Source organism: Pteronotus mesoamericanus, unplaced genomic scaffold (genome assembly GCF_021234165.1).
Source record: "Pteronotus mesoamericanus isolate MK-2021 breed Mesoamerican mustached bat unplaced genomic scaffold, CSHL_Meso_final contig_20, whole genome shotgun sequence".
Classification (NCBI taxonomy): Eukaryota; Metazoa; Chordata; class Mammalia; order Chiroptera; family Mormoopidae; genus Pteronotus; species Pteronotus mesoamericanus.
The window spans coordinates 65,177,426-65,190,879 of NW_026555085.1; the positions used below are offsets into that span (position 1 = coordinate 65,177,426).

Genomic DNA, 13,454 nt, shown 5'->3' on the forward strand with positions numbered 1-13,454 from the left:
ACCTGTGGGGAGCCTTTAAAATGAAGTTCTTAAAAATTTTGTAGTTATATAAAAAAAAACTTTTTTAAAGATTTATTTATTTTTAGAAGGGAAAGGAGGGAAAAAAAGAGGGAGAGAAACATCGATGTGTGAGAGATACATCAACCAGCTGCCTCTCAAACTGGTCCTGGGGACCTGGCCTGCAACCCAGGCATGTGCCCCGACTGGGAATGAAACCGGGTGACCTTTTGGTTTGTAGGCTGGCACTCAGTCCACTGAGCCACATCAGCCAGAGCTAAAAAAAAAAAATTTTTAAAGTGCTTTATAAACTGTAATTTTGATGTAAGTCTCATTGTTGTCCCCTCTTAAATCAGAATCAGACTTTTGGGGAATAGCCTAAAACACAGAACCTGACAAATAAAATTACAGTACATCAAATAAAAAAAATGTTATGTTCTTCATAATGATTATGAAGACTATGTCATAATATAGAATAATACTTAAGATGAGATGCCAGATGAAGAAAAATAAAAATGGGATATATGTAAGATTAAAGTCATAAAAAATAAAAGCCTATATATGTACATGAAAAAATGACGAAAAGAAAGAAAGTAAAAATATTAACAGTATATGTAATAGTAAGATTGGGGTGTTTTTTCTTTTACCTTTCTTGATTTTTAAATTTTTCTATAATGGAGTTATGACATATCTAGAATTTACAAAATTTAGTATTAAAAATTAGGCTAGAACAATAGTACTTTTAAACATCTTGTCTTTATTTACTTTGTAATTTGCTCTTTAGTTGAACCATAAAACATTCACAATGCTACATACCTGGCACCCGAGAGATCATCTGACATAAGTTAACACTTAAGGCAGCAGCCCTTTGTAAGAGGTAACCCCAGGAATGCATCTGAATCTCATAACCTAGCAGAATATCAGGATCATACCTAAAGAAGGAATGAAAAAAATTAAACAAGAACCATATATTTAAACCTTTAACCAGAAGAACTGTTTCTTCAAGACATAAAGTATAAAAATAAAAATCTATATTCTATAATGTTTCTCAGATGGGGAAGGGATGATACAGCAGTACATTTGTATCCAGGAAGGAACGGGGCAATTGGTTCTTGATTTGAAGCTACTTTTATAAAGCATGCAGTTTTTACTTAGACTGTATATTTATTTGATGACTTGGAAAAGAGGCTGACAGACACTGGAGTGGGAGGGAGGAATTACCACTGAAGTGTATGAGTGAGGGTATGGTCGATAACATAATGCAGGCAGGGGCAGGGGGAATGAAATATAAGGGCATTTGTAGATAGTGTATTTTGAAAAGATTCTCCACCCCCCACCCCTCAGGGTCATTCTGTTGCCACTTCTCACACTCTCTAACCTATACTGTCCTTAAACAGTTTTAATGCTGAGAAAGAAAATGAAAATGTCTTCCATTTCTCACTCAATTTTAGTAATGACTTGGTCCTCACATGAAATAAGGCCTTAGTAATGACAGGTTTGTCCTCTAAACTTAAGAGGAAAGTGACTCAGTTTAATGAAAGACTGAAATATTAACAGGGGTGATATTAATGTGGGGAAGAGGGGAATCAGAAACCAGGAGAAAATGTGCTCAGTGTGGTCATAGAGTTGCACTGGTAAATTGAACTGACAATCTGTATCCAACTCAGAAGAGGCCTCACTGTGGCTCCTCTTTGGACTTCCATGGGGACCAAAATGGAAAAATGTGTGGGGAAGAGAGGAACTGATTATAATAATACACTGAGAGCAAAAACTACAGTAACACTGTTAAATTAGAAACCCCAAGTTTGTCTGATTATTGTATTGATTATAAAAGCCAAAAAACAGATGAAATATCACAAAAATTTATAAAGTTGCGTTTTTTGCAATTGTTTATAAAGTCACTCTGAATTGTAGGGTGTGCAGATTATATCACTTAATACCTGAAGCATCATCCAATGCCTGCAGAATTACACTAACTTGCTAATGGAAGTAATATATGGCTACTTTGCAAGTCTGTGGTGTAACAATCGACCTTGGTTACCAGACACATTTTTAGAACTGGTTTGCTAATACTTCCACAGGTCCTTTCATAAAATGAGTGTTGAATGGCTTTAGTTCTTACTTTTAAGAACATCACAAAAACATCATTTTTAATCCTGGAAGAAATAAGTGGCTGATATAAAAGAGCTAGGGTCAAATTCTGCAATGGCATTCTTTTTATTTTTCCTATGCCTTAAGTGCCCTATCAAAATACATTGTATAATGTACATTTCAACATCTGGTGATGTGCTTGTGATCCACTGTTAGACCACAGACTTAAAAGAACAGTCCTCAACTTGTCAGGAGAAAAAGATAACATACATTATCTATATACTTTTCTCCACACACAAAAAGCGTTGAAATTTCTGAGAAAACCACTTAAATTAATAAATAACAATTGATCAATTTAATAAAAGTCAAATGGACCTTTCACCAACCTATAAAAGTATAAAGTGCCACATGGCTGGTAATTATGCAACATAGAGCAGGATTATGTCATGAACACAGAGAAGCAAAAGGCGGCGAGGCAGTATGCAACAATGGGTCAATACTTAGTCTCAGAAATCAAAGGCTTAAAAAGGTAACTTATTCTTTTTTTCACTTGATTTTTTTAGAGAAAAAAAAATCTCTCTCCCCCCACTTCTTGGGGCGCTGGCGGGGGGGAAGGTAGGAGGGGTGGGGGGGGGAGAGAGAGAGAGAGAGAGAGACATTGATTTGTTGGTCCACTTATTTATGCATTCATTGCTTGATTCTTGCATGTGCCCTGACCAGGGACTGAACCCACAACCTTGGTGTATGAGGATGAAACTCTAACCAACTGAGCTACCTGGCAGGACGGTAGATTAATTTTTAAAAAGGAAGTTCAGAAAGATCTTAGGGCACTCAAGAAAAGAGAAGTCTCCCAACACCCTTCCTGCTCATTAGTCTTTTAACATAACATCTAATACAATACATTGTTGTTGAGAGCAACTTCACCAATTCTAACTTCCACTGAAGTGAAGTTCAACTCTTCTCAGAGGACTCAAAGATGAACTATCTGGATGACAAGTGCAACTCCCTGTAAAACTAACTATGTAATGTTTAAATTTGAGAAAGCGGGGTAGCAGTGTCAAGTGGCTCTAAGGATCGCCAGGGATATATTTGAAGGTTCCTGTACACACATAAAAGAACTAGTGCAGTTGATTGCGTTAATAGTAAGAAAGTGACTTAGAATGGTTATTTCCATGTGGCCACAGTTGACTTTAATCTTAAAAGAACTGGAAGGCTGCTGGAGTTTCCATCCCATCCATTTCTAAAGCATAGCTAGAAGAGGGTGTCAGCTTACAGAGCTCTTCTGTTACAACTCTTATAAAGACAGTTTTTCTAAAATTTCTTCATCTGAAGTTCCTGGATTCATAAAACATCTTATTATTGCAATAATTATTATTCCAGTTAGCTACCTGCTCTGTTGGGGCAACTAATAGATAACAGAGCTGGGTAAGTGCACATATTTTTTGGTAAGTTTTGAAATTTCTTTTTTCTCAATTAAAAAGTTGTCTCCGTTAGCCCTGGCTTGGGTTGCTCAGCTGGTTGGAGCATTGCCCTGTACACCAAAAGTTTGCGGGTCTGGTCTCCGTTTGGGGATCGTAAAGGAAGCAACCAATGTCTGTCTGTCCCTCCTTTCCTCTCTTTCTCAAATCAGTAAACGTATCCTTGGGTGAGGACTTAAAAAAAGGTGTCTATTTTATAAACTGCTACTGCTCAGAGATAACGGCTGAGAAAACAACAAAAAAGTTAGCATATGCTTCTCTTTATGGACTTATTAAATAGATTTTGTTCTTTTAAAATTATTCAGTTGCTTCAATATTTTTCAGCTCTATTATGTATGTTTATTGTTTGACCTGGAAGCTGTTTAGTTTTGAGACCTTAAAGCTGATAAAACATTTGTTTCAAGTTCAAAATTCCAAGGATTCTCTATTTCTTCTATAGAAACATTTCGTGACAATAACAAAATCTTGGTCACTTGTTCTTTAATTTTTGTGAATTTTATTCAGCTTATCAGGTCTTCTGAACGTTACGGAAAGAAGAAGGTTGGGTAGATAGGATTAGTGCTGAAGAAAAAAAAACTGTGGAGAAAATAAAAGCAGCAGAAACATAAAGATGATTTTATTTGCTTACGTGAAAAAAAATCTATTTCACAACTAATACTTATTTTAAATAACCCACTGACATCCTGTACAGCTGAGGGCTGAGGGGGCCCTAACTAGGGCAGTGGCAATAGGCATGGAGGAGAAGGAAATGATCTTGAAAAATAGTAAGTTAAGTGGACAAAATACATTGCAAGGATGTAGGGAAAAGAAAAAGGGAGGAATCAAACCTTGTATTTAAATTAGGAAGAATGGGAAAATGAAAAATTATAAACAGTTCAAGGAAATACAGGAAGAGATAAATAATTGTGACAAGATGATAGTGGATTTAGGTTTAGTTGTTTGCTATTACTTTATACTACTTTTTGTGTTTGCCACCTGAGGAGGTAAATATTAAGAATGGGAAAATAAAGATAGTAAAATTCTTTGAGTATGAATGTATGTTTTATTCAATTTTATATTTAGCATCCAACACTGTACGTTACACTTAGAGTTACTATTTAAGTATTGACCAGGCTGAGTTTCACGTACATTATTTCACTTAATTCTCATGTTTATTACCCATTTCACAGATGAGGAAACTAAAACTCAGAGAGATACATAACTTCCTCGAGACAAAAGTATAGAGCTGGCTGACTCCAAAGCCTACATTGAGTAGCTACTCAACAAAAGGAGTATATGAATAAAATAAGTGTTTGGGGGTTGTTTGTACTAACATATACAGAACATTTCAGAATTAAAATGCTGATATTTAAGGATTTTCTTCTCTTTATAATAATCATATGATTTTTTAGAGTAAGTACCAAAAGCTAGTTTTATTTTGTTCACTGCATTTTTTTCTTAATGACTAGTGTAAATCATGTTATATATATTTAATAAAGTAGTACACTTGCAAATGATTGACAAAATTCTCCATTTTCACAGGTAATCCCGTTGTTGGGAATATACCTAAAAAGGAGAAGACAAGCATACAAAGCACAGGGACATTATTGGTTTTGTGCTGGCACACACAATGATATTGACTGAAACTCTTTTATATTTTCCTTTTGCTAAGCTGCTTGAAGAAATAAAAGTGTGGGCAGGAAGGCATATGACACGTTGATGACAACCTCCGGAAAAGATAAAAGGCAGGACGGACAATGGCAAGACTCAAATGGATAAGAATCCATCCAGTCGTCAGTGCTATAAATACTGAGAATACATTTTTTTCCCCTCCCTAAAGTAGTGGGTAGTAGCACATCATTTTTGATGCTCTGACATTTCATTAAAAAAAAAATTTTCTGGTTTTCTAATTTTCAAAATGGCTTATGTTAACCTATTTTTGATTCAATCAGATGTTGAGTATATAGAGTATCATCTTGATGTTTAATGCAGAATATTGTCTCAGTTTTACAGGCTTTACAAGAGTTCAACTATAGAAATCAACTAAATTTTGTAAGAGTTAAACCACAGAAAGGATTAAGTATAATATAACGCTCAAGGACAGCTTTTACTCACACATCATGATCCACAGAGTATTTTCTAGCCTGATTTAGGCATTTAAAAACCTAAAGCTAGCAATGAGAAGAAATCTTAAGTTCTTAGAAAAGAAGTATTTAATAAGAGATTCCATGGCTACCCACAGTAATACTCTGGAAGAAATGCAAAAGATCCACTTGTTTTCTTTTTAAATTAAATTTATGAACAGATTACATTCTAAAGCTTTTTGGAAATAGTGGTTTGTTTAAAACTCAGAAAACATTGTCTTAGGAAAAATAAAAAGGTTTATGGAAATGGTGGCTGACCTCCAAGGTAGATGCCTATGTAACAAATAAATTTAGTATAGTTCCCCATTATTTTACCAGCACAAGAAAATCATGCTAAAATCCAATTGGGAAAGCTAGAGGGTAAGCTAATACTTCTCCTTCACTAACCCCTCAGTCTTGAGAATAAAAGATTCTTTTTCCTATCCCTAACCTGATGGAGGCAGTAGGAGGTAAGGACTAATTCTTACCAGGGATAACTCTATTTTCAAGAGTAACAGCAAGGAATTCTCTTCCCTTTTTCTACCTCCATCTATAATATATTAATCAGCAATAGTACGGAAGGATTCTCTGAACAAAAACTGAAAAAAATCAGAAAATATAAAACAGTACCTCTTTATTATATCTGCAATTTCTTGAAAAAGTGCCTTCTCATCAGCAGCATAGGTAACTTGTAGTCTTGTAATTCCAGACCTAATAAGTAATGGGGTCTGATATCTGATATCTAAGAAACAAACAAAATGTTTATTATATATAATTGTGTAAGTAATACTATTCCTTACTTTTGAGTAAATTAAGCTACTGATGTACTTCAAATTAAGAGAGCATTCTGCAAAGTAAATATATAATTACTGCAATTTCTTGAAACCTTTAAGAAAATTCAAAAATTCAAATTTTCTATTTTGTTATTTTCCTGAGAAGTCTACATTCACAAAATTCTCCATATAATGTGTCACTCAAAAAGAAATTTTATTACATCATTTCTGTCTTTTCCTACAGGACAAGCTTTGCTTAATAGAGAGTATTTTAACCAGTGGTATGCTGGAAAATGTTTATACCATCTCTGGTGTAGTGCTTGCCTATTTCCATGATATAAGGACTTGCCACCACGACTGATTTCAAACGACCAATGTGACATCAACTAGATCAGAATAATTCATGAAAATGTCATGAAAAAATTCATGAAAAAAAGCCATGAAATATTCATTGACTTGTGAGCTGGTACAAGCCAGCTCAAGCATACCACTTGAGCTGATTAAACTGCAAGTTCCTATATAGTTTAGTTCTGCGCTAAGACTTCCTTCTATGGTATACTATATAAAGAACCTCTGAACCGGAAGTTATGTATTTAGGGAGAGATAAACAAAATTCGACTATATCTTAAAAGTCTCTTGTAAACCATGAAGTCACACTGTAACTTCTTAAAGCAAACAGAAAATCTTTGTTAGCAGCAAAGAGACACATGATCATTTGATTTCAGTATCAACAATTAGTATTTTATAAAATTATATTTATAAGAAATTATATACTCTAATTGGAAATTTTATTAAAATCTTTATATTGTATTGCTCTGAAAATTATTTAAGAACAATAAATCTAGGACAAAGCTGTACACAACATTTCCTAGCCCCACATCTCAGCAATTAGAAAGAAATTCTTTGCATTTGCTTGGTTTAAATCTCCAGCACAGAGATTGCCCCATTTAAAGGTTCACCCTAGGGCATGTAGGTATGAAGTTAACAAAAATGAACACTACCTTGACTGGAGACTGTCTTGTCTTTATCAATCACTATTACACCTGTGAGTTCTGTTTTGTCTGTATCTGGTAGTGGAGTATCAGATGAGATGCAGTAGAACAGAGCACAAATTGGGTCAAATTCAGGATCTGGTTCTAAGTCTCGTCTAGTTCGAGCATGTAACTCCACACTGATTAGGGTAAGATTTTGTATCTATAAAAAGAAATTAAAATATGTTTTAAACACTTTTAAGACATACTGAAAAATGTATGTTTCACTAAGGCTCCAAGGAAATATGCATGTAAAATTACAGAAAAAATGGCCACAAAGGACACAGCTACAGTTTAATACTCTATAGATTAAAGATTTTACTTCTTACGTGAAATCAATTCATGTTTTTATTGTAGAAAATCTACTTATACTGTAATTTTCAATGTCAATACATATTTAAAACTATTTGTTTAAAATACAGGCAGTATCTCTCAATTTTCTCAATTCCTGTTTGAATGACTAGTTCAAGTGGCTGTATTAGGTTGGCCAAAAAGTCTGTTTAGTTTTTTTCCATAAAAAAAGAGACACATTTTTCATTTTTACCAATAACTTTATTGATTTGGATATTTTGAGTGTGTTGGCTATCTCTCATGTGGTTTAATGTTGATTTTTCTCAATTAATGTCTTGATTTGATTGCTATCATCTTCAACTGGTCTACCCAACCATGAGGCATCGTTCAGGGAGAAATCTCCAGCATGAAACTTCACAAACCATTTTTGACACGTTTAATTGACTAATCCTTCTCCATACACTGCACGAATTTTTCTTTTTTGCATTTTTATCTTTCCTGAAGTAATAAAGCATAACGTGCCAAAAATGTTGGATATTTTCTTCCATTTTCAATATTAAAATTGCTATACAAAAATTCACCAATTTTGATTAGTTCCTTTTTAAATGCACGCTGATATGATAGCTGTCACAATACAATCTAACAAAATTGTCTCAAATCAAGTTAAAGACAACTAAGTACTACTAGAACCATCTTATGGAACAAAGTGAACAAACTTTTCGGCCAACCCAATATATTCAAACCAAAGTTCAACTTTTACTTTCTACCTAGTTAACTATAGTTTAAACTAGAAAAAGACATTTTTAAATTTTGAAGCTCCTAACTACTTGAGGGTACTTAAATTTAGACTTTTGTATGTACTAGACAGATTGGTATAGTTTTTCCTGAAAAAAATTTTTTTCAAAAAATTTAATTTTATTTATTTGTTTGTTTTTAGAGAGAGGGGAAAGGAGGGAGAAAGGGAGGGAGAGAAACATCAATGTGTGGTTGCTTCTCGCATGCCCCTCACTGGGGACCCAGCCCGCAAACCAGTGCCCTGACTGGGAATCGAACTGGTGACCCTTTAGTTTGCAGGCTGGCATTCAATCCACTGAGCCACACCAGTCAGGGATGAAAAAAATATTGTTAATAATTGCATGGTATCAAATACACAGTCATCAGATTTTTGCCCATGCACATTTTCTCTTTGACACATAAGGCAAAAAATGTAATATTTTTCTTTTTAAACTTATTTTCCTATGCTAATAAAAATTTTTCTTAACTGTAATTTCCTTAGTTCTCTTTCTAAAAACCGAGACACAGTAAGTAAAAATTCTGGGTAAGAAGAACAAAATATGATTACAGCTGGAATAAGAGCCATCACTGTACCAGCAAAGTACATATATCTGGCAATGGAAAATAGTGGAAAATAGTAGACTACCATTGAAATATTGGTAATTATTCAATTATATATTTAATAAATAATTTGTATCTATCTTGCATGCTAATGGTTAAAAAAATACAAATGCAAGGTTCTCACTAGTGATGGAACTAAAATTTGGTAAATATCTTTGGAGGACAACTTAGAAATACCAATTCAAATTAAAAATGGACATATCCTTTGATGCAGCAGTTCTACTGAGAATACATCCTGCAGCTATACCCAACATTTAGCCAAATTATATGCACAAGAATGTTCACTAAAGATAATATTTCCAGTCTTTTATAAACTATTAAAGACTAAACACCTCAATGTCTTATCAGTTAGGAACTGGTTTCATAAATTATGTGGCGTCCATAAAGATCTCACACAATGGAATAATCTGTAACCTTTAAAACTTTCAAACTAATGAGCCAAATCTGGAAAAGGCATTTGGGCCAGAAGTAAACATGGTCCACCTCCTTGCACAACCACATCAGAATTACAACTAAGCTAAAGAATAACCATCACTCAGAACCTTCAGAAATTGAGCTGAATGGAAATTCTACAACTATGGAAGTAAAGAAGAAACCAACTACGGTATTAAGGGAGAAACCACATCAAGACTGGTAAGAAGAGCAGAGATGTGGAACCAGTCAATAAATATCAGGAGGGATATCTGAGGAACAAGGAGTCCCAGCCCCACCAGGCCCCCCCAACCCAGGGTTCCAGTAACAGGAAGAGAAGTCTCCATAACTTCTCGCTATAAACCAGTGGGGATTGAGGCTATGGAGACAGAAACCCCTGGAGTCTCAAGTAGGTCCTCTTAAGGGGTCTGCACATAGACTTACTCAGACTCAACCCCCTGTGAGCTCCAGCATGGGGGCAGCAGATTGAAAGGCATCAGACATAGAGGGATGAACTGAATTGTTCAGTATCAGGACAAGATCTGTGGGCAGACTTCCTCCAGACAGAAGTGCTGGCAGAAGTCATTTTTCCTTTTCTGAGCCCTCCCCCAGCAGAGACATAGAGCTGGCAAGTGGGCACCATATCTGAGACTCCATTAACCTCACTTACACTGTTTGACCCACCTTGATGATTCTATGAAGCCCTGTCCCACCCAGCTTTTAGGCCCGCCAAAACTGTTTCCAGTGGCTTTTCCATACAAATGATTTGTCTTAGCCCATGCTTCAGATTTTCCTAAATTCTCTCAAACAAGCAATATCTGGCTTCATTGAGCCCCATACCCCTCTGTAAACTGCCCAAGGACAGGCTCTAGAAGCAGCCAGCCTTAGTTCACAGCTTGGATTTGCCTAGGTGCCTCCAAGCCCAGCACAAGTAGCAGCCATCTGCAGATCGCTTTGTAGCTTATGCTGTGTTACTGCAGAAATAACACAGTTGGTGGCTCAACTACAAGAGGCGGGTATATTAGCATACATGAAGGGTGTACCTTTAGTAACTAGCTTGGGTAAAAGGGGAGGCTGTGCCACTGGACCCCTTAGGACACCTACTACATTAGGACACTCTACCAAGGCTGGGAGATAGAGCAGCTCTTCATAATACATAGAAACAAATAAAGAGAGGCTGCCAAAACAAGGAGACAAAGAAACATGGCCCCAATGAAATGAAAGAACAAACTCCAGAAAAATAAACAAAATGGAGAAGAGCAATCTACTACATGCAGAGTTCAGAACACTGGTTATAAGGATTCTCAAGGAACTTAGTGAGGACCACGACAGCATTAAAAAACCAAACAAACCAAACAAACAACCCAGTCAGAAAAAAGGACACACAAATTGAAATAAAGAACAATTTACACAGGGAAACAACAGTAAAGTGGATGTAGCCAAGAATCAAATGAGCGATTTGGAATATAAGGAAACAATAAACAATCAATCAGGACAGCAAGAAGAAAAAACAATAAGAAAAAATTGAGGACAGTGTAAGGAGCCTCTGGGGCAATTTCAAGCGTACCAACATTGGTGTCGTGGGGGTGTCAGAAGGCAAAGAGAGAAAGCTAGAAATTGGAAACCTATTTGAAAAAATGACAGAAAACTTCCTTAATTGGTGAAGGAAACAGACACACAAGTCCAGGAACTGCAGAGTACCAAACAAGATGAATCCAAAGAGGCCCACACCAAGACACGACCTAATTAAAATGCCAAAAGTTAAAGATAAAGAGAGACCCTTAAAAACAGCAAGAGAAAAGCAGAGAGTCACCTGCAAAGGAGTTTCCATAAGACTTTCAGCTGATTTCTCAAAAGAAACTTTGCAGGCTAGAAGGGACTGGCAAGAAGTATTCAAAACGATAAAAATCAAGGACCTGTAACCTAGATTACTCTATCCAGCAAAGCTATCATTTAGAATGAAAGGGCCAATAAAGTGCTTCCCAGACAAGGTAAAGCTAACGGAGTTTATAACCACCAAACCAGTGTTACATAAAATGTTAAAGGGACTTATTTAAGATTAAGAAGATCAAAACTATGAACATTAAAATAGCAATAAACTCACAACTATCAATAACTGAATCTAAAAAAACAAACTAGGCAAACAAGCAGAACAGAAACAGAATCACAGATATGGAGCTCATTTGGAGGGTTATTAGTTGGTAGGGAGAAAAGGAAGAATGGGGGAAAAGGTAAAGTACAACTTGGTAGGTACAGAATTGACAGGAAGATGTTAAGAGTAGAGGGAATGGAGAAACCAGATAACTTCTATGCATGACCCATAGACATGAACTAAGCCAGGGGATTGTTGGTGGGAATTGGGGGTACTGGGTGGAGGGGGGCAAAGGGAGAAAAATTTGGACAACTATACTAGTACAATCTATAAAATATATTTAAAAAAAATATTGCTGTTTCTATTAAAAAGAAAAAAGAAACCCAAACAAAGATAGAAAAAAAATCAAACCATTAGGGGGTAGCCCATAGAAAAAAATTTTAAATGTATACTCTTCAGGATTGTTTGTTTTTTTTTTTAAAACAGTAAGCATGTATTAATTTAGTATATACAAAAATGTAAGATAGAAAAAACTCTCCTTAAACACAAACAAAACAAAACAAAACCAAATCCCCAGTTTAATTAGAGAAAGATGAACATGTGGAAAGTCTGTGAAGACTGAAGAAATTTCAGGTCAAAAGAGTTATCCTTATTTATTCATTTACTTAGTAGGCCAAATTTCACACTCAAATTTTGCCTTTCTATTCCTTGATATAAAATGCATTATAAACTTAGGGGCTTTTTTTTTTTTTTTTTTTTTTAAAGCAAGCAAATGGAAAGAAGAGACTGAGGGAGAGTTACTGAGAGTAACTAGGCAAGAGGTGAGGAAGGGGGACAAGGATTACAACTCTTTCCTTCTGCATTGAGTACTTATTTATTTATTTAAATCCTCATCCAAGGATATGTTTACTAATTTTGGACAGTGAGGAAGGGGTAGGGGGAAAAGGGAGAAACATCTACGTGAGAGAGAAATCAGTTTTCTCCCTTAGGCACCCGACCCTGGGAAAAAAAACCTGCAACCTTGGTATGTGCCCTGATGGGGAACTGAATCCACAGACTTTTGGTGTATGGAACAACATTCCAACCAACTAAGCCACCTGGCCAGGGCCTCTATCGAGTATTTACATGCAGAAGAGAGAGATTAGCCCAGGGTAATAGAAAACAGAATAAAAATGCGATGGGCACAAATTCCTAGAAAGCCGAATGAAGAGCAGAGATTTTTTTGGGTTCATTCCTAATATGACCACCAGGTGGCTGTTTGGAGTGTGCCTTGAGACTAAGAAAGCCTGTGCTGGAAAGAAGCTCTGAGCTACCTGTCAGAACCTCTCAAGTGATTTAAACATCAAGAAGGCTCATGATTCTGAAGTGGAGTTATGTAGAATAGAGTAACAGTATAACAAGAAATACATGTTTTTCAAATAATAAAAGTTATCAAATTTAACAAGTCTTTTTGCTAAGGTCTATCCAATTTGCTTTAATAAATAAATGAAAATACATTATTTAACAAAGTATTTTAATTTTCTAACTTTGGGTCTGTACTTGATAAAATATGTATTCCTGAGTTTATTAATTTCAGGGGATAATATATTATAGGGCCGGGTATAAAGCAGGGACTAAATGAAAGATGTTGAGTGAAAAAAATGTATAAATAAATATTTAAGAAGTTAGACTACATTACAATCTAATTTTTAAAAAAGTATGATTCTTAGTTCAAATTTAGGGCAAAATGAGGACAGTATTTAAATTTTTTCTTAGTTTATGCTTATCTAATCCTCAGAACAGTTTAAGATAGA

At 35.3% G+C, this 13,454-nt stretch overlaps 1 protein-coding gene across 2 annotated transcripts in view; it reads right to left on the reverse strand.

The window, feature by feature from the left end:
- Nucleotides 1-13,454, reverse strand: part of REV3L (REV3 like, DNA directed polymerase zeta catalytic subunit) — a 154,701-nt gene that overhangs the window by 33,806 nt on the left and 107,441 nt on the right. For both annotated transcript variants that reach the window (XM_054569835.1, XM_054569836.1), the window contains exons 17-19: nucleotides 7,443-7,635; nucleotides 6,299-6,410; nucleotides 814-929 (exon numbers count right to left, since the gene is read on the reverse strand). In XM_054569835.1, the coding sequence (XP_054425810.1) occupies nucleotides 814-929; nucleotides 6,299-6,410; nucleotides 7,443-7,635 (421 nt within the window). The remainder of the gene's footprint in view (nucleotides 1-813; nucleotides 930-6,298; nucleotides 6,411-7,442; nucleotides 7,636-13,454) is intronic.